The sequence below is a fragment of the Aptenodytes forsteri genome, unplaced genomic scaffold, assembly GCF_000699145.1.
Source record: "Aptenodytes forsteri isolate BGI_AS27 unplaced genomic scaffold, ASM69914v1 Scaffold35, whole genome shotgun sequence".
Classification (NCBI taxonomy): domain Eukaryota; kingdom Metazoa; phylum Chordata; class Aves; order Sphenisciformes; family Spheniscidae; genus Aptenodytes; species Aptenodytes forsteri.
Window position 1 is genome coordinate 1091949 of NW_008795334.1, and position 18855 is coordinate 1110803.

Below are 18855 nucleotides of genomic sequence, written 5' to 3' on the forward strand. Positions count from 1 at the left end.
AGTGGTTATATAGAGGAGGTGCTGCCATTTTATATTCCTTCATGATAGTGCAGGACTAGAACAGCTCACTTGTGGTTTTCATGAAGAATCTTTATACTGCTGTTAATGTATGTGGCTTATCCTTCAACTTAAATCACCAAATGTGTTCGCTCTCTTATAAGATTATGTGATGCAAGGCAAAATCCAAAGTAAATGGAAAAAATACTTTCCTCCAACTGGGTTCGCTTTTCAGCACTGTTTTGTTTTACTGAGATTCAAACTCAACTACATTGTCTTAATACTCAACAGTCAGCTGCAGTAACAAGTCTTCCTAGAAGTATCTACTTTTTTTGAACTCTCATCTTCAGCCAGAAGACGTGTGCAATTTGAGAGATGTTAGTGTATGACTTTATTTCTCCAGAACCATCTTCACCTTGCATCTCTTTAGTCCCTTGCTACTTCACCATTGTTGCTGTGTCATCTTTATACATCAGTTTACTAGATTCCTTTTTGGTCATAAGTAATAGAAAACAAACCCTCTCTATGCAGACTGCCCTGATGTCTGAACTCAGTTTGCCTACCCCTTTCAGATACTGAACTTTCTTTTCTGAAGACATTTGCAAACCTATTGCAAAGCTGTTAATTTCTCAAAGAAACGTGATCTCTTCAGGTATATCTTGTTCTGAGTCCCTCCAATAATCTCATTCTATGGAGATCAGAAGACAAGAAGCCACAGTCTTATATTGAAGATTTACTTTTATTTCATCCTGTGTTACCTGAAGTCAGCAGAAAAACTTCCCTGGATTTGAGTGTATTTATATGAATCAAGGTTTATTAAAGTTAAACTTTGGAGATGTGAAACAAGTACCTTTTCACTTCATTTTCTCATAATATGTGATTGCAGCCTTTATTGTAACAGCTACAAACTGAAATTTGTGTTTGACCTTAGCACAGTAGTGTGGATCATTTGTATATGAATTGTTAAGAATATGCTAATGATGATCTCTTTTGTACTTAATTATTTCTAGGCAGGGCTCACAAAATGGAGAAGAAAAAACATTTAGTGATTCATCATTACTGGAGAATCTTCAAAGCAATCATGTAAGTTACATAGAAACAATTACCATTATTTTGTGAAATCAAACCATTGCTTTCAGTAAGGCAAAAGATGATGTCCTCTGAAGGAAAATAAATTACATATTTACACAAAATCAGCATGCCCTCATGAATACTTTTATAATTGTTTGTTGTTGATACATGTTAATTAGATCCACCTGGAAATAACATCTATTATTAACTTCTGGAGAGCCTTTTTTTTTTTTTTTTTTTTTTTTTAATGGGGTGATTCAGATGTTATGAGCCTGAAATATAATAGTCTTAGTTCTTCATTCTATGGGTGTTTTAACATTAGTCATGCTGTCCATATGAAGTAATGACATTCATCAAAGCTTTCAGGATCAGTCAAGTTAACTTACTATCCTGACATGGCTTAGTCTTTCTGTGCCCAGGCTTAGACAAGAGTCAGGAATCAACCATGTCCATTGGTTTTGTGTACATGCTTCCATGAGGTTAGATCATCAGTTCAGATGATGAAATGAAACGGGTATTCTAGAGGCTGGTATTTGCCCAAAGAGACAATATATTTCACAGAAAGTTTTAATAGCTTAGTTCATGATTTGACTAAAAAACAGTACCAGCATTACCATTTTCTGTTTGTCATTTGTACAAGAAGTGTTTTTGCCTAGTCATAACCAAGAACACCTACCTTACATAGTGTAACCATTTTTTCTATATTTGTAGAGTGTAAATAAATTACTCCCTTATTTCCTTAAGTTTTGTCTTCCTGGGAGGATAATTTCAGGATAACTGGCAGACAGTGAAGCATTTTGTCCCTACAAATGGAGCAGTCTTAAATGCTAGACACCCAAGTGCAACTCTCAAGTATATTTAAAGCAGAGGGGGCTCCTGTACTTACCTGCACAGGCCAGTTTCAGTGCTAGTAACGTAGACTTGGAAGAGGCATCATCCTGTTTCTGCTGTTGTCTAGAGAATCCTTGGTGCGCAGGTGATTTGAATCTTGGAAGTTTTCTGGTAGATCTATAGTATTAAGTGTGTGTGTATATATAAAAGCTATAAAAATGCACTTGTATACATCTTAAAGTAAAAATTCAGGCACAAATCCAAAGAGAGGTTTCACCACTGTATGTTGAACGTGTTCTGAAGTGCTTTGGAAAAGAATCTGTAATTCAGCCTTTTGAAAACATCTTAGAGGACCTGGGGGCCCTCAATGGAAGAGGACAGGAACCTGCTCCCATTAGTGTTTGCACTGTGGAATTAAGTTAGGTTTTCAGAGATTATTGTATTTTATAGAATAGTTGTAATGTTATCTTGATTATTGACATTCTCATTCTGAAATACTATAAATACGCTACGAAAAAACTCAGTTGAGGTAGCAGCTGCTTTGAGCTTATTTAGGGGGAATGCTGGGGTTTCTTTTGACCAACCATTCAGGAGTCAGTTCATTCATTTTGCAAATTTTAGCTGTATTAGTCAAAAAAAAATCACCTATTTTGCTTATATACAGTCTTTTCCCCTCTCTTGGCTAAATCATTTTAAATGCTTTCAGCTTTGTAGACTCCGAAGTGCCCGAGACATTCATCTGAATGTCTTCCTTTAAAAGCTGTCTGCCTGACCTTGCAGTATTTTCCACATGATTTTCGGGTTTGGTTGACACATCTTTCTAAAGGTTCTTGAAAAGTGTTGTCAAATACAGTATTAGACAAAAGTAATGTAAAAATGAGTATTTTTAGTAAAATCCAAAGATACTTTAGTGAATAATAAAAATAAAATAATTTTAAAGTAAAATTCTTTCAATACAGCATTCATAGAATCACAGAATCATTTAGGTTGGAAAAGACCTTTAAGATCATCAAGTCCAACCATAAACCCACTGAACCATGTCCCTAAGTGCCACATCTACACGTCTTTTAAATACCTCCAGGGATGGTGACTCCACCGCTTCCCTGGGCAGCCTGTTCCAATGCCTCGCAACCCTTTCGGTGAAGAAATTTTTCCTAATAGCCAATCTAAACCTCCCCTGGCACAACTTGAGGCCGTTTCTTCTCGTCCTATTCAGACTTAACCTTCCCTATAAAATGCTAATTTGAATTATTCTATGTTTCTGGTTATCTACTTTTGATTGTTATGAAAGCAAATGCAACTAAATTCTATCTACGTAGCCTGTACTGAAGTACAGCAGCAAGAAGTTATTCTGCATGATGAAATTAGTGTACAGATAATGTCTGTTCTGTTTAGTTGTTGGTAGTTTAAAGAAGAGAGGAAAAATCTTTAACTTTTTCTTGACTATTATTTGTCCATATCTATTATTACATTTCAGTTAGTTATCGCTTAAATGATTAATCACTTTCTGACATTTCTTTTTTTTAGCCAACTGCACCAATAATATGTGAGTTTTTGACAATGATGGCAGTGTGTCATACAGCAGTTCCAGAAAGAGAAGGTGATAAAATTATATATCAAGCAGCATCTCCAGGTAAGAATCAAATAATTGAGTGAACATAAGGTAAAGTATTCTATCAACTCAACAAGCAAATTTTATTCAGAGTTTATTGGTTTTTTGAGATATCTTCTGAAATTAAAAAAGAAAACATATCCCCCCAAAAAAGAATTGGTGTCAGCTAAAATCAGTCTTGTCAAAAAAGAATTTAGACTTTTCTAATTTGCTTTAGAAAATACATAATCCGCAGGACATCCATGTGTACGGGCAAAGGGTGATTAACCATACAGCATTCCTAAGGTGTTGTCAGATTGTTGTGGAAGTCTGCAGGAATTGCTCAAATGCAAATAGAAATCAAACCGGGAGACAAATTGTTGTCCTTGTTTGTGAACCTATTCTGTACTCGCTAGCCATGGTATTGATTTAGAACAAAGACTGTGTTTGTAATCAAAAATGGACAAGCAATGTTTTTAGCAGGATAAATGTTGTGGTAAGTTCTACTATAGAGTGAGAAAAGATTATAGTGCAAAATGATGAAGCAAGGCAAAATGATTAAAATATACTCGGCTCTGCTGAGCTAATGTATTATTACAAGCTATGATGGGAGAAATTACATGAAGTGCAGAGAGAATCCAGCCTTCCTCTCCCCTGTCTGCTCCAGCTCCTAGGTGGCCATCTCTCTGGAAATTCTGTCCTTCAACAACTGGAAAACAAGGGCAGAGGTAGGGCCATAAATAAAGCTGACTGGGCCATGGCAGTGTTTTATTGGGCATGGTGAGCAAATTCAGTTCTGACATCTTGAGCCATTTGGAGAGAACTGATGCCTATGGATGTCCAGGTCGCTGCTTGAAATGTTTCCTGAATGTAGGCATTGAAGTTATCTATTATTTACAGGAATGACATCACTCTTTTCTTCTAAAACAGAACTCGCACAAAAAGGAAAGTACCTTGTCCGGTGCCCTACTGAGTACGGCACTTGCCTAGCAATTAGGAGGTTTGTTCTCTAAGCAACGTTTAGTCAACATCCAAACTTCTAACTGCCTGAAAGTAGGCTTACAGGGAGATGGAAGGCAGGAAGTCTTGTCTCTTGATGAAGCGGTGGCATTGTGTCTACTGGAACATATAATTCATTAGTTTACAACTTAAAACTCTGAAGAGGATGTTCTTGCTACTGAGCAGAGAGGCGTGTTTCTTTGGGCACTTAATTTTCTCTGAATTGTAAACTCATTTCATCACAGTTTTAGCAGGAGAAACAAAGAGTTCTTTCCAGCACCACTTTTAGTCTTAAAAATCGATAAAGGAAAAAGGAAGTCAAAAGTAGAAGAGCTTGGACTGTGTCCAGTAAATCATGGGGTATGCTAACAGTTTTCTGGTACATCTGTAAAATAACTAACTGACTTGTTACAGATGAAGGAGCATTGGTCAGAGCAGCCAGGCATCTCCGTTTTGTATTCACTGGAAGGACACCTGATTCAGTAATCATAGAGTCTGTAAGTACACTGGAGTAGCATTATAATTGCTGTATTTACTATTGCCATAGTAAATAATTTCCAAATAACTGCATCATGGTACGATGTTGTTTGGGTTTTTTTGCTCTTTTCCTTGCATTTTTTTGCATTAATTCTCAGGTGTTTTTTTTTTTTAATTCCTCAGCTGGGACAGGAAGAGAGATATGAACTGCTAAACGTCCTGGAATTTACAAGGTAAACAGCATATTGTGCTCCTAGCGTCTTTTTGTGAAAATACTTTTATTAATTTCTCTTACAGATAAAAGTGTTTGCAGTTTTTATGTTTGTGCAGGCAAAGTGTGCAGGCTGTGTGGCTTTTCTCTCTACAGCATGTCATCATACTATAGGCAAAGCAGCGCACATGATTAAGGTCACACTCCTGGTTTTATCGTAAAACGTTTTCAGAGGCATATATTTTTTCCATTGTCTCCTTTTTGGCTAATATTTTTCACTTTTGCTTTTGCGCAAAGATAAAAAAAAAACCACCTTGATCTCAAAACTTTAAAAAATAATGTGAAAGGACAGCATAGGAAAGTAATTGAACTTTTAAATGTATTTCTGAAAGCCCTAGCACCATGTGCCTTATTAAAAAAATTATATTTGGGGGCACGGGGGAAGTTTCAAATAAGCGTTTTACATAACTTGTATTTGCCTTGACTGATAGAATGAAATTTTGCATTTGACCTTAAATATACTTGCTTATGACTTGTTTAAGTACTTTAGACTGAAACCTGTTCCCTTCTGAGCAGCATTACTAGAGCATTGGCCAGTTAGTTTTCTTGGAAACTGAGTTTATCACATACTTAGCTTTCAGTAAAAATTTTCTGTCAAAGCTGTTGGAATTATAAGGCTACCCATAAGAAATCTGGACGCATTTTCACTTGTTATGTAAATCCATTTAAATTGTATCCATGCATGTAGTCTGTGTTCTAAGTATTCGTGTAGGCCCATTGCTTACTTTGGCACAGGATGGGGAAGAGATTTGTATGTAGAGGAAACTTTTTTCTCTTAGAATGATTACTTGTAATTGCACTTGCGGAAAGTGATCATTGTTTTCCTTCCTGTCCTATTATGTTTGCCTTGAGCTTAGCTAAGAAGCAAAAAGATCAAAAAACAAAAATCCAAGGCAATACTGGAGAGATGGGCTGAAGATGTATAGGTTGGGTGAAAAGGAGAGTAGTTGCCTATAGTTATAATAGCAATAATAATGTGAAACATAAAGGTCACCACAGTGGAAAAAAATAATGCGAGAGAAAGTAGTTTTTATAGTTTTGAATGTCTCTTAATGACTGCTTGCAGTTAATGTTGTTTTTATATATTGTAGAGGACATACTTGAAATTTTTCAGATTTATGCCATGGTTTCATTTTTCTGTAGGCACTTCTTTCACTTTCTGTTCTGGAAAGTTAGCAAGTATGTAGTACAAAGTGCGTTGTTGTTAGTTTGACATCTGTGAAGGTTTATACTGCATTCATGGAGTAGCAGTGAAGGATTCCTACTTTGTTTCTGGTTTTGATCTTTGTCTTGATTTCATAGATCTTTTTAAACTTCTGTGTCAGTCTAAAATTGTAATTTAAACAGTGATACTTTATGGAGAAAGGAGAATTGCTTTTAAATCTTAACCTTTGGAGGATTAAGTTTTTCGGTGGATACCAATCACCGAACTTTATTAAGCATTCAGTTTTTATAGCTGTTTTTGTTCTTACTCTAATATTTAGCTTTGCTTGGAACTGACTTGTTGGAAGCACTAGAGGTCACCCTTGTTCCACAGCAAGAGAAATTTTGGCTCCAAAACATAACACCATCTGTATGGGTAGGAGCACGTACCTTCAGAGAAGTAATCTGTAGCGATTAAACTATTGAGTTAAGAGTATCCAGGTGTTCTAAGTTTTTCCCAGAAAAATGCAAACTAATTCCTTTCCACCTTCCAATACAAGCCGGATAAGTCTCTTCTGCAAGTAGAGTGCCACAGTGTCAACATTTGATAGGATAGTCTTTCAGGGACCTATGTTACAGAATAAAACTTGTAGGAATGCTTGGTAGAGTTGTCTTTTATGGTATTCTCTTTTTACACTGATCATAGCTGTGCCTGTGAAAAGAGAAGTAGTAGACTTACACAATATGTAAAGAAGTAGCTCTCAGTCTAACAGGCAGGTGAGCAAAGGTGAAAGCAACTGATAATTCTTAACCAGCTGACAATTATTCCTAAAACATAGTGCTAATCTCTGTGGAGCAAATAGTGTCTTGATAACTAGTGCTGACTTTAGGTTGCCTCCAGTAGATACTCTGCTCAGATGCCACAACTGCTGCGGTACCTTAAGCTCAAGGAAGTGAAGAGTCGTTCAGACCCTCTGCTGTTCAGGGCTCCCCATACTGTCAGGGAAGGAATTGTGCAGTGTTGTGCCTGTTCTTGTATTCTTTCACCTGGAACTGTAACAAATAGTAAAACTGCAGCTGTCTCTTAGGAGCCAAAACCACTCTTAGGGTATGTATCTATGAGGCAGGGGGAAGCAAGGCACTATGTCAGTTAAGGATCCAGAAGCAAAGAATGTCTTGGGCTTACTGTCATCCCTGTGCCAAGTACGTGCACTGTCTTTTCACCTGGGCCAGTTGCAAAGATGAGCATGATTTTTCGCATGTGATTCCTTGTTTCAGTAAGCATAAGCAATGTCCACTATCACTGCACAAATTGCACATCAGTCCTTGCATCAGCGTGTCATTACTAGCAGTGCTACTGAATGAGGTTTTGACTTATATCTGCTTGTTTTGTTGGAGGAATGAATTGAATTTTTAGCACCAGAATTAATTTCCCTGGCAAGTATTGAGTACAGATTTAGTAATAATATCTCAATATCTGGAGTATGTACCATCTGTTGATTTAATGACTGATTTTCATCTGCATACCTGGGGCATATCTCCACAGTCTAGCAGAAACAGTCTGTAATAGTTACAGAGTAAAGTTTCTTGTCTAAAAACTAAATGGTTTTGATTTAGAATGCCAATGTATTTACCTGAAATACAGCAATAGCTTGACTAGTCCTGTCTGGTTTTATGAATAATCCACATTGCCTTGACTGTTGTACTGGGCAGACAGAAAGCCTCCTTCTAGAGCATTTGAGACTTTATCTCCTCTCCATCGTTCAAAGAGGTCCAGAATATACTGATCCTGTGTTGTGACTGAACATTGATACTTCTAAATGTAGAAAAAGAATGAGTGGCTGACAGAGGAGGTACCAAAACGTCTGTAGCAGTGTTTGTTTTCTGTGGTTGTGTGCTTGCACTCTGAAAAAATTTTCATCTTAAACCTGAGACAGATTTTAAAGTAACAGGGGGCCCATCAAGAGCTACTTCTGCATTTCCAGATTCTGGAAGTGGCAAATCTTGTGACCAAGGGAGGTATTTCTGTCCCCTCGAGATGCTTCTGTCCATCTGTAATCCCATGGCAACTCTGTGGGAATTACCAGCTATTCTGCCTCCTTGTCATGACCCAAAGGGTTACCTGGTCTGCAGGTGTATAGAGATCATGACATTGGGTTTGCAGGATTCTATAATGCACAAGGACACGGAGGCTTTATTTTCTAAATTTCTTTATTACAGATTACTACAAATTACTATTAGTAAAGCAAATATACTCACCAGTAATAAAGAAAGTACATTATATTGTAATAGTAGGAGCAATCGATAGCAGTAGCAAGAATATATTTCCATATGTTACAAGTTGCTACTAAATTATCACTAGTGAAGAAATACACTTAGAATGAGTTACCTATATGGACATGCACACATACACACACACACACACACACACACACACAACACACACACCACACACACACACACACACACACACACATATATTATTTAAAATAATATGGGTATAGGGCTATAGAGGAGTGTGGCCTCAAAGTGGATGGCAGACAACGTCTCACTTCAGAGGGTGAGAGTCTGGAGTCAGCCAGGTGTTCCTGGTGATGGTTCAATAACTTGTCTAGGAGATCTCAGATTAAAATTTATGCAGGGGGAGTTCTCAAAGAGATAGGCTCCATTTTGGGTAAAAGCGAGTCATTTTTATACGGCAGAGACATAAGGGGGCATAGGACACCACTATCTGGAGTAGTCAATAGGTGCTGCTGATACCTATTTTTCACCTGTGACAGCCAATAGGTGATGGTGTTTTCTTTTCTCTCAGACCAATTTTTATTTTTCCAGACTGTTTTTCTGTTCTTTCAGCTAGACCAACCAATAGCAGTTGCCAATTCCTACTGTCTCAGAATGTTTTCTCCCTTTTCCAGACTTTTTCACCTTTCCAGACAATAAGTTACCATTACAGTTCCTTGTTTTGTGCTTATTAATGGTTTCTAGGTACCCAGCTGTACTTCAGAGATGCTGGCTGCGCTTCTCAAGGATGTTTCTGGTTCCCAGGCTGGCAGGCATTTTCTCTGTCGGTATTTCAGCAGACATCTTCTGTTCAGTATTTTTCCCCTTATAACCAGCTTGCCTTTATGGCTGCTCGCATGACTCCTATGGTAAAGAAAACAACAAAAAAAATGGTCTCACACTGACAGTTATTTGTAGTAGTGCAATTTTACAGTTTTCTGTATTTCATCAAGAAAAGGAAATAAAACTGTCACTGCAATGAAGAGGCTCATAAAAAGTTAGAAGTCCTTGACAGTGAGTCCTGCTCATTAGCTTTGTTGCAGTTTTACTAAGAAAATGTTTGTCAGTCAAGATTCAATTTCTGTCTTTATAGCTAAAGTTTCAGAATGCTACAGGAAAACATTGGTTATTCTCTGATGCATCTTCTGTAGATTGATAGGCAGCTGTATGCAGAACTTCAGGATTGCAACCTTCTGGTATTGCAAGACAAGTATGTACAAAACTGCTGAGTTTTTACCTGTCAAGGGCATATATATCAAATCATTATTTATACAAACCCTAAATTACTGTAATTCCTCCACAGGTCCTTAACTGAGCATTCAGGCAGGTATAATGAATTTAAGTAGCAGTAGGCTAGATAATCTTTCCAGGAATCAAAGTGCACCTGAGACTTGCTTTTATTTTAGGCAACCAAGTGCATTTTGAATCATCTGAATTTCTCCACTGTTGTCTAAGCAGATCCCCAACTGGACACTAAGGGGTTTTGGAGTTCTGCTTATCTGAAGCTTTTTGGATTAGAGATGAAATGGAGAAAAAGTTGCAGCAGTTAATGCCTTTTTATGCTCTCTTGTGCAATATTCACAGTAGAAATGTAATTTAATATTGCCATTCAGATGTCTGTACTTCAAGCAAAGTGCATGCACAGGTGGAATAGGAAAATATTTTCTTGAAGATACTAGTCAGTCAGTTATTTCACTAGTAATTATAAAATTCTTTCCTCCACCTATCTCCACACATTCCACTTGTAGGATGTTTTCCATGGCAGTCTGAACTTCAGGAACCATTCATTCAATAATGCGATTTGATGATTTATGAACGGGATCCAGTTCCAACAGGAACTGAAATTGTAAAAGGACCATTTACTTCCATCTCTTTTGTGTATTTTACTGTGAACTGTTGTATGAGAAATGTGTTTTGTTCCCTGAATAGTGTCTGTGGATTTATTTAACAAGTTGAAGTTTGAAAGAATTATGGTATAAATACACATTTTGACTGGACATGATCTTGAATCTCAAGTATGCTTGTTGGAGGACCTGAAAGGAAAGACAGAAAGGAGAGAGTGACAGTCTTCTCCATGCTTTCCTCCAATTCCTACCTCAGTCGAGAGGACAAAAAGAAAAAATACTTAGATCTCATTAACGACTGAGAGCCAGAGAGTAGTTAAAACAAGCTGAGCCCCTTTCCAATTCTTAGCATGCTTAAAACTTTGCATGATGAGTGATACTCTGGGATGACAGTAATAGGATTGCAGCACAGTACAGTGTACAAGAGACTGTTTGGCTGGGAAGGAAGAAAAAGCTGAAACGGTCTGTGATGCACTACCTCTTTATGATATCGGTCACATGGGCTTTGTGCTTTAAGATGCTTTTTTGTGATCAGTAGACAGTATTCAGATGAAGGTGAAGATTCTCAAATTTGTTTTTACGGGGAAAAAGGCCTACAGAAGTATGCACAGAAAAACAGCATTCACTCTAATTATTAGACAGTAAAACTGTTTTACCATCCCAGTCACCTGAGAATGTAATTCAGAATAGATAGCCCTTACTTCTTTTCCTTTGTCTTATATAAGATATATGTTGATATTCTTAGGTAAAATGTTGGTAAATATTTATATTTATGAACCACCATATATAGGGCATTTATTTCTCTTTCAGCACTAGGAAGAGAATGTCAGTGATAGTTCGCACACCATCGGGAAAGTTAAGACTCTACTGCAAAGGAGCTGTGAGTTTTACTCTGTTTTCACTGTGTCAAAGAACGTGTGCTACCAATACAAATACGAAAGCAAAAGGTTGTTCTAACTGCAGTCAAAACATTGAAAATGTGGGGGAAGGAATGTTGATGCCTTTTTCAGTTTACATCATTTTACTGTGTAGCTGTTTAATGTGATGAACTAGTTAATGTCTTTTTTTACTAACTGCCTATGAAGGTATGACAGACCTGTTCGTCCTATTCTTTGTACCGGACTTAATACCTTTATGCTTCCTATTAATTGCGTCCTTCTGTGCTCCAAGAAAATGGATGAATGTATGGTTTAATCTATTAGTTACTTGCTGAAGTAGCTGAGCATGAATCACTAGGTAGAAATAGTAATCTAGCATAAGTGACTAGATGGGAATTTTAACCTACCATTGATGTTATGCCAGAAGTAAATTTTCCTGAAAACAGGATCTATGGGAAGATAGCTTAATGTATCTGGGAATGGCAGAGTTGCTCATTAGTTTTTGTTCTGTATCTTAAGTCAAGTTTGAGGGGGAGGGGAATGCAAATCCAGTTCCTGAATGGTTTAAAAAAATGAAGTTGATTGAATATAAATGTCCATTCCATATCTTCTCAAATGGAGAGAAGAAGCTCTTGTTAATATTCTGTATATCAAGCTGGCTACAAAAACCTGAGAATGGCAGTTATGAAACACTGTTTTTACCTTGTGGGCTTAATATTAAACAGGAAGGCAGCATTTCAGGAGATCAAAAGAATTCACGTGGTAAGACAAAGGAAGATGCAGCGCTTTTCAAAATGAAGAGAAATAACAGAAAAAAATGTAGGAGAGAAAAACTGCATCATAGCAGAATTTGTAAAATTAGAGAATCTGAGGATGTGGAATGTCCTTTTTTCCTTCCTCTGAAATAAAATTACTTCTATTCATTTTTGATGCTGAAATAAGTTAATACAGTGCTACATATTTTTCTGCCATTTTTCTACGTGATTTGTATTGTCTACACAAAAAATCTAATTTTTCTGTTAAGTTGTTCTGCGTTCATTTTATTCGTTTTGTAGGATACTGTAATTTATGACCGTCTTGCTGAAAGTTCAAAATACAAAGAAATCACCTTAAAACATCTAGAGCAGTTTGCTACAGAAGGTGGGTGATATTATTCAATATAAAACTAAATATGAAATTCAGTTAATGCTCAACTTTTCAGTTTTGCAATTTTATGTTGCTGTAATGTTTTAGTCACGTTAAGTTTGAAAATTATGTTTTAGTAATGCCTCCTAAAAAGGATCTTCCTCTTCCTGAGAAGCTTCAGTAAGTTCACGCTTAAAAAAAAAAAAAAACAACCACACCAAAAAACAAACACCCACACAGTACACAGTGGAGTCTTTTAAACAAAATATATTTTTCCAGAGAGCAAACACATTGCACGTTGTTTGTTTCTGTGATCACTTTCATGTCCCACACACAATGAATGCTGTAGGGATGGCACACAGGAAGAAGTGGCCAAAGTGAAGATGCTTGGAAATGACTAGCATAGTGCTTTTAAGGTAGCTTTATGCTATATTATTTCTGTCACTAATCACAGTAAGAGGAGTTGTCAGCACTAGCTTTCTATATGGTGTGGTTTGGTATCTCTGCTGTTTTAACAATGACTCTTACAAAGCAGTTGCTGAAGGTGGGGAACCCCTCCACGAGGGTTCATGAAATAGAGGAATATTAAGTAAAATTTAAAAGACTGTGAAATTAAGACGATTGATACAAACAGCCAGTTAGTTACTTAATAATAGTGGATTCCACAGTACATACATGAGCAGGAAAGCAGACTGTAGAAGGGTTCCTGCTAAGTTCTTCTAGCACAGTTCCTAGATCTTCCATGCCGTGCCCCCTTTCTGGTATCGTAGTAAAGGATTATAGAGTTGTATTGTGAAGTATCACAGTGTTTTAATTTATTGATGAGTTGGGAGAGAGTACTTGGAAGCAGAATTGTAATAGTTATGGGAATCTGAACTGCAATTTTCTTTACCTCTTCATTTTTTTTAATACACTGTTACTAGAACATTATCTTTAATGTGTAAGCAATTATCTTTAATGTGAAAGCAAACTTTATTAAAGTATTCTCCTTCTAAAATACAGTCCTTACCTCTTGATAACTGATGTCTGGCCAAATCTTCTTGTATCAGGAAAGATCCTTTTTCTGTTTGTTACATATATGAGTTCTCTAATTTTTCTCTTTTGGTTTATAATGCAATTTAGCATTTTGATTAGTGTCGTAGTCAACACCTTCAGTATCTTGATTCTGTCAGTGACAGCAGAAGCAAGCCATGGATCTGTTTCTTTTGTTAGTTTTCCATATCAAGATCTCTGCAGGAAGCAGTTGGTTAGCCTTAAATAATCTTAGAGTATCAAAGTTATAATATATTATACAATAAAGTTGAAAGCAGAACTAAAAACAGATTTGACTGATGGCACAACATGAAGCCACAGATACACCCTTTGAGCTCATGAATCTAAGTGTATGAGCTGATTGGCCAGTTTGGGGTTTTATAAAGCCCTAACCAGGATCAGTCAAGGAAAAGTTACTTACATGTGAAGTTAGTTTGGGTCATAAGGCTATATATTTGGTTATAGCAAAGGTAAAAATAGATCAATATCTGCTATCCTGTGTGAACTGATATGAAAATTTCAGTCCAATTCTTACTTACTGTTCTCATTGAGTCAGTGGTACAACTGATACCATTTTTGCCTTAGCAGTCAGGTTGGACAGAATGAATCAACATAAAAAGTAAAAAATCCCACCCGTTTTTAAAACCACTGTACATACATACTCGTATTAAGAAGTTTGTTCAGGTACTTTTTGTACCCTTCTTTTCAACAGATGAAAAGATTTACTGTTCAGAAGGGTGAATTGCTGACCTTTCAAAAGCATAAAATTCAATCTTTAAAAAAAAAAAATTAAGTATGTCTCTCTCTGGAATCGATTAAAGAAATTTGTATTTATTTTTGCATCAGATTTAAATTGACATACCAGTATTAAGAAGTTTGTTCAGGTACTTTTTGTACCCTTCTTTTCAACAGATGAAAAGATTTACTGTTCAGAAGGGTGAATTGCTGACCTTTCAAAAGCATAAAATTCAATCTTTAAAAAAAAAAAATTAAGTATGTCTCTCTCTGGAATCGATTAAAGAAATTTGTATTTATTTTTGCATCAGATTTAAATTGCAGCCGATGACGTTGCAAAGTTTCTCATGTGTATCCTTTCATGTGGCAGTACAGTATGTCCTTGGCATTTGCTGCATGCTCTTGGTGTGTTGTTCAAAAATGAAGTGGTTAGCGTGGCTGGCATTTATATTTAAGCATTTATTAAGCTTGAGTGTTAATGCCTGCTTGGATAAATAGAGAAAGTGTATCATTTTCCTTTGTTGTTGTTCCAGTCTGTTAAGAAGCAGACTTAAGGATATTTTGTTTTCCACAAATCTTTTTTTTTTTTTAATTAAAAATAGAAGAAATAATTAGGCTCTCATTTAAAAAGAAAAAGCAAATGCTTTGAAAAACTTGTTTGCTTATATTCCTGATTTCTTCATTCTATCATCTGCATGAAATATTTTGAAAGAATTGTGGAAATAGTATTACTATTAGTCAGTCATAAATTCCTTTCTTCCCTCTCACATCGTATTTATTTCTTTGGACCTTGCTGGCATATCCTTATTACACAGAGGAGGAGGAAGGGGGGGAAAAAACAAACAAACAAAAAAAAACCCAAACAGTTGATTTGTTAGCCTTAAGTTAATTCTTTAGGTTTAGATGGTGAGAAGCTATATTCCTAATGCTGTTCACTTGTCAAGATACTAGGATTACACATGGTTTTCATCCTGAAGGTATTAAATTACTGTCTTACATCTAAGACACATATGTATTATTTCATGCTCAGCCTCTTGATCATTTCAAAGCTGCTGCTGGTGCTGAGCTGTAGACAACAGAAACCTGTGAACAAATAAAGATTGCATTTAGCTATCCCTAGTTATGGTGCTCCTAGAGGAGAGGCCAAAGGCACTAACTACATTGGTCCTGCCTTTCCCCCTCCTAAATCTACATGCCTGCAAATTGTGGCTTCGTAAGACATCATTTGGCTAGAGCAATGCTCTTCTCAGTATATAAAGAGTTATGCCAATTTCATGCTCGTAATATGAAAATGAACTGTTAGGACATTCACACCTGGCTACTTAAATTGAATATAAATGTGTGTTGTGAAAAAATAGATGTTTCTTGTAATCTTGCAGTCTCAAATTCCCACTGTAGTGCTCAATTCAGGTTTCTGCTGAAGGAAAAAAATCTGTTAAGTATAACCAGCTCAAAGATTATTAAGTAAAATCTCCAAATCTTGTCTGTACACAAAGATTTTATTTTAAGAATTTGGAAAGCTGAAAGAATCTGTGAGGTAGGAAAATTAAATCTGAGCAGATTCAAAGTCGGCTTCTGGATGGTAAATTTCAAACTTCAGCTGAGAATTTCCTAAGGATATTGAGGAGGGGTGAAGAAGAGGGTAGTTGTAACATTATGCTGATATATTTTAACCTTATTGCTTTCCAGCATAGCAACATTTTAAGTTTATAAAATTTTTGTTCAGAAATATAATTTAATATTATAGTTTTAATGTTCCTAAAAATCTGATGTATATACCTGTTCAGCAAGTGTAATTTGGGATTGCTTCATGTTTTGTTTACAGTTTAAGATAAGTCGAATCTTGTGTAAAACTTCATTAATTTTTTCCCCTGAAGTACATTACCTGTATTACATTCAGCTACCGTGAAAGAGTTACTCTGTTGAATAAATTGCTATTTTTATCATTTTTACTTTATCTATATTAAAAAAAAAGTTCTTCATGACATGCAGCAGTAAGTTGAAAATCAGCATAAGCATACATAAAATACAGAATAAATTCAGCTTTTAGTAGTTACTTGTTGCAGGCATATCAAGGAATGGACTAACAAATACTGAATCATACTTCCTATCTGCTTTCTCTTTAGGCTTAAGAACTCTGTGTTTTGCTGTGGCTGAGATTTCAGAAAGTGATTATCAAGAGTGGTTAGATGTTTATCACCGTGCTTCTACAGCTATACAGAACAGAGCACTCAAGCTTGAGGAGAGCTATGAACTAATTGAAAAAGTATGTGTAGCTTTCTGCTTTTTTGGTTTGGGGTTTGGGGGGGGGGGGGGGGGGGGCGGAGCGAGGAGAGTGATTTTCTAATTAATGTCCTTGCTTTCTATACCATGAAATCTGAATCATTATTGAGGAATAATGCTTAGACAGAAAATATCTAGCAACATACTGACAGCTGTGTCATGTAGTCCTTGCAGTTTAGATGATCAAAATGAAGGAAAGATTACTTTGACAAAGTTTTTGCAGCGAGTAGCTACCTTGCCAGAAAGAATTGATTTTGAGTTGAACTACTGGAAAGCCTTTTTTTCAGCGTTGCTCTATTGTGTAAAAAGGTGTAATAACAGGCAAACAACATCTGCTTCATTGTATAATGATCTTAGAACCACAGAGTAGTTAAGGTTGGAAGGGACTTCTGGAGGTCATCTAGACACAAATCCCTGCTCAAAGCAGGGCTAATTTTGCTTGGCCAGAACTTTGAAGTTTTGAGGATCTGCAAGGAGGGAGGTTTCCCAGCTGCAGTAGGCATTTTTTTTATTATTATTTTTTAGTGCTCAACTATTCTTTTTCCCCTTTTCTGAATTAAAATTTCTGTTGCTGCAGGAATGTGACTATTGCCTCTTGCCCTTTCACCGTGCACCTTTTAGAGGAAGATGGCTTCTCTGCAAGTCCTCTTCAGTTAGCAGAAGGCAGCTGTGGAATCCCTCCTTTAGCCTTATTTTTGCCCATGTTAAACTCATCCTGCTTCCTCAGCTACTCTTAATACAGTGTGCTCTGAGCCCCAAGCCATTTCTGTGTCCCGCCACTGGACTTGCTCCACTTTGTCAACCTCTCTTGTACTGAAGGCCCAGAAAGGGAGGTAATGTGCAGATGCAGCCTCACAAAGAGCAGAGTCATAATCACTTCCCTTGAGTTTCTGGCAACGCTGCTGCTGGAGTAGCCAAGCATGCAGTTAGACTTCACTGCCTCAACAAAAAAGGCTCCTGTGGCTCCTAAATGTGTAAGCAAAAGGAGTTCATGAGATCAATATTGCTTGAAGTTTTGATACTTGACTTTCTGGGGGTTTTTGTTTTGGGTTGTGTTTTTTTTTTCCTTGGAAAGGATAAGAGAGATTACATTGATGAAACTGCTTAAAAATCAGACCCTCAAAAACCTGCAGTGTTTAATTCATGGAAGAAGAGTGAGGGTATATAGCTTCAGTCACTTGTGGGACTTCAGTTTACATAGATGAGCAGTTTGTCCAGACATGCACAAGACAGTCTTAAAACTATATAACTTTGTTAACGCCATGGCAGCCCTGCTACCATTACAAATTTTTGTGTTAGCTGCACAAGTACTTTCTCAGCATGTGTGCAGGCCATGCTGAAACCAGGATTGCACACTATTATACACTAGGTTTACAGTGGTATCATTAACAGGGTTTTTAGCTAGTTCTAAAGGTACAGACAGATGAAGTATAAAAGTGGCTGTATTCACAAAAACCGTATAGATTTGCTGCATGGGAAGTTAAAACCAAACATAATCAAGATTATAGTTTTAAGATTAAGATGAATTGACAGGTTTGGTTTGGTTTTTTTTACAAGGTGAAGAGAAATTACAAGTGAGAGAAGACATAATAATAGCACTCCTTAAGTCTTCAAATCAGAGAGGTGCCCCTCAGGAAAAGGTAGCTGTTGCTGAACAAGCTACTGAGCTTGTGAATAATTGGGTGAAGTCTGAGTGGTCACGCTATGCTGTTTGTCAAGCCACATAGATATTTAACTAAAAGCTCATAGGAATAAACTGGAAGATCTTTATTAGTTGATACCAAATCTGATTAATTAATTTAGAGACCCTTAATTTTGTTGTAAATATGGAAATTTAAACAAAAGAAATGGAAAGATTAAAACTGAATTTAAACCAAAAACACTACCTGTACCGAATATTTTATGTTCACAGAATCTTCAGCTGCTTGGAGCAACAGCAATTGAAGATAAACTACAAGACAAAGTGCCTGAAACCATAGAGACACTCATGAAAGCAGACATAAAAATTTGGATACTTACTGGGGACAAACAAGAGACTGCCATTAACATCGGTATTATATTTGCATTTATTTGATGACTTTGTTACAGATTTAGAAATGATAGAAGTTGCTAGAGTAAAATTGCTTTCAGAATGGAAAGGTATCTTGTAAAAAATAGTAATATTATATGGCATTCCAGAATTTAAATGTTAACTTATTTTTCAGTCACTGGTAGGGGGAGAGGGGAATGGTGGATTCTTCCTCCGTTAAAACAGTAACAGCAAGAAAAATTCATGTTATCGTAGAGAGGAAGAAAAAA

General features: G+C 36.5%; 1 protein-coding gene across 1 annotated transcript in view; it reads left to right on the plus strand.

Annotated features, from left to right (window-relative positions):
- ATP8A1 (ATPase phospholipid transporting 8A1) overlaps nt 1-18855 on the plus strand; it is a 113821-nt gene that overhangs the window by 38857 nt on the left and 56109 nt on the right. The window contains 8 exon segments of the mRNA XM_009280163.1: nt 1008-1080; nt 3427-3532; nt 4904-4986; nt 5150-5199; nt 11315-11384; nt 12438-12522; nt 16401-16540; nt 18470-18608. Of these exon segments, the coding sequence (XP_009278438.1) occupies nt 1008-1080; nt 3427-3532; nt 4904-4986; nt 5150-5199; nt 11315-11384; nt 12438-12522; nt 16401-16540; nt 18470-18608 (746 nt within the window).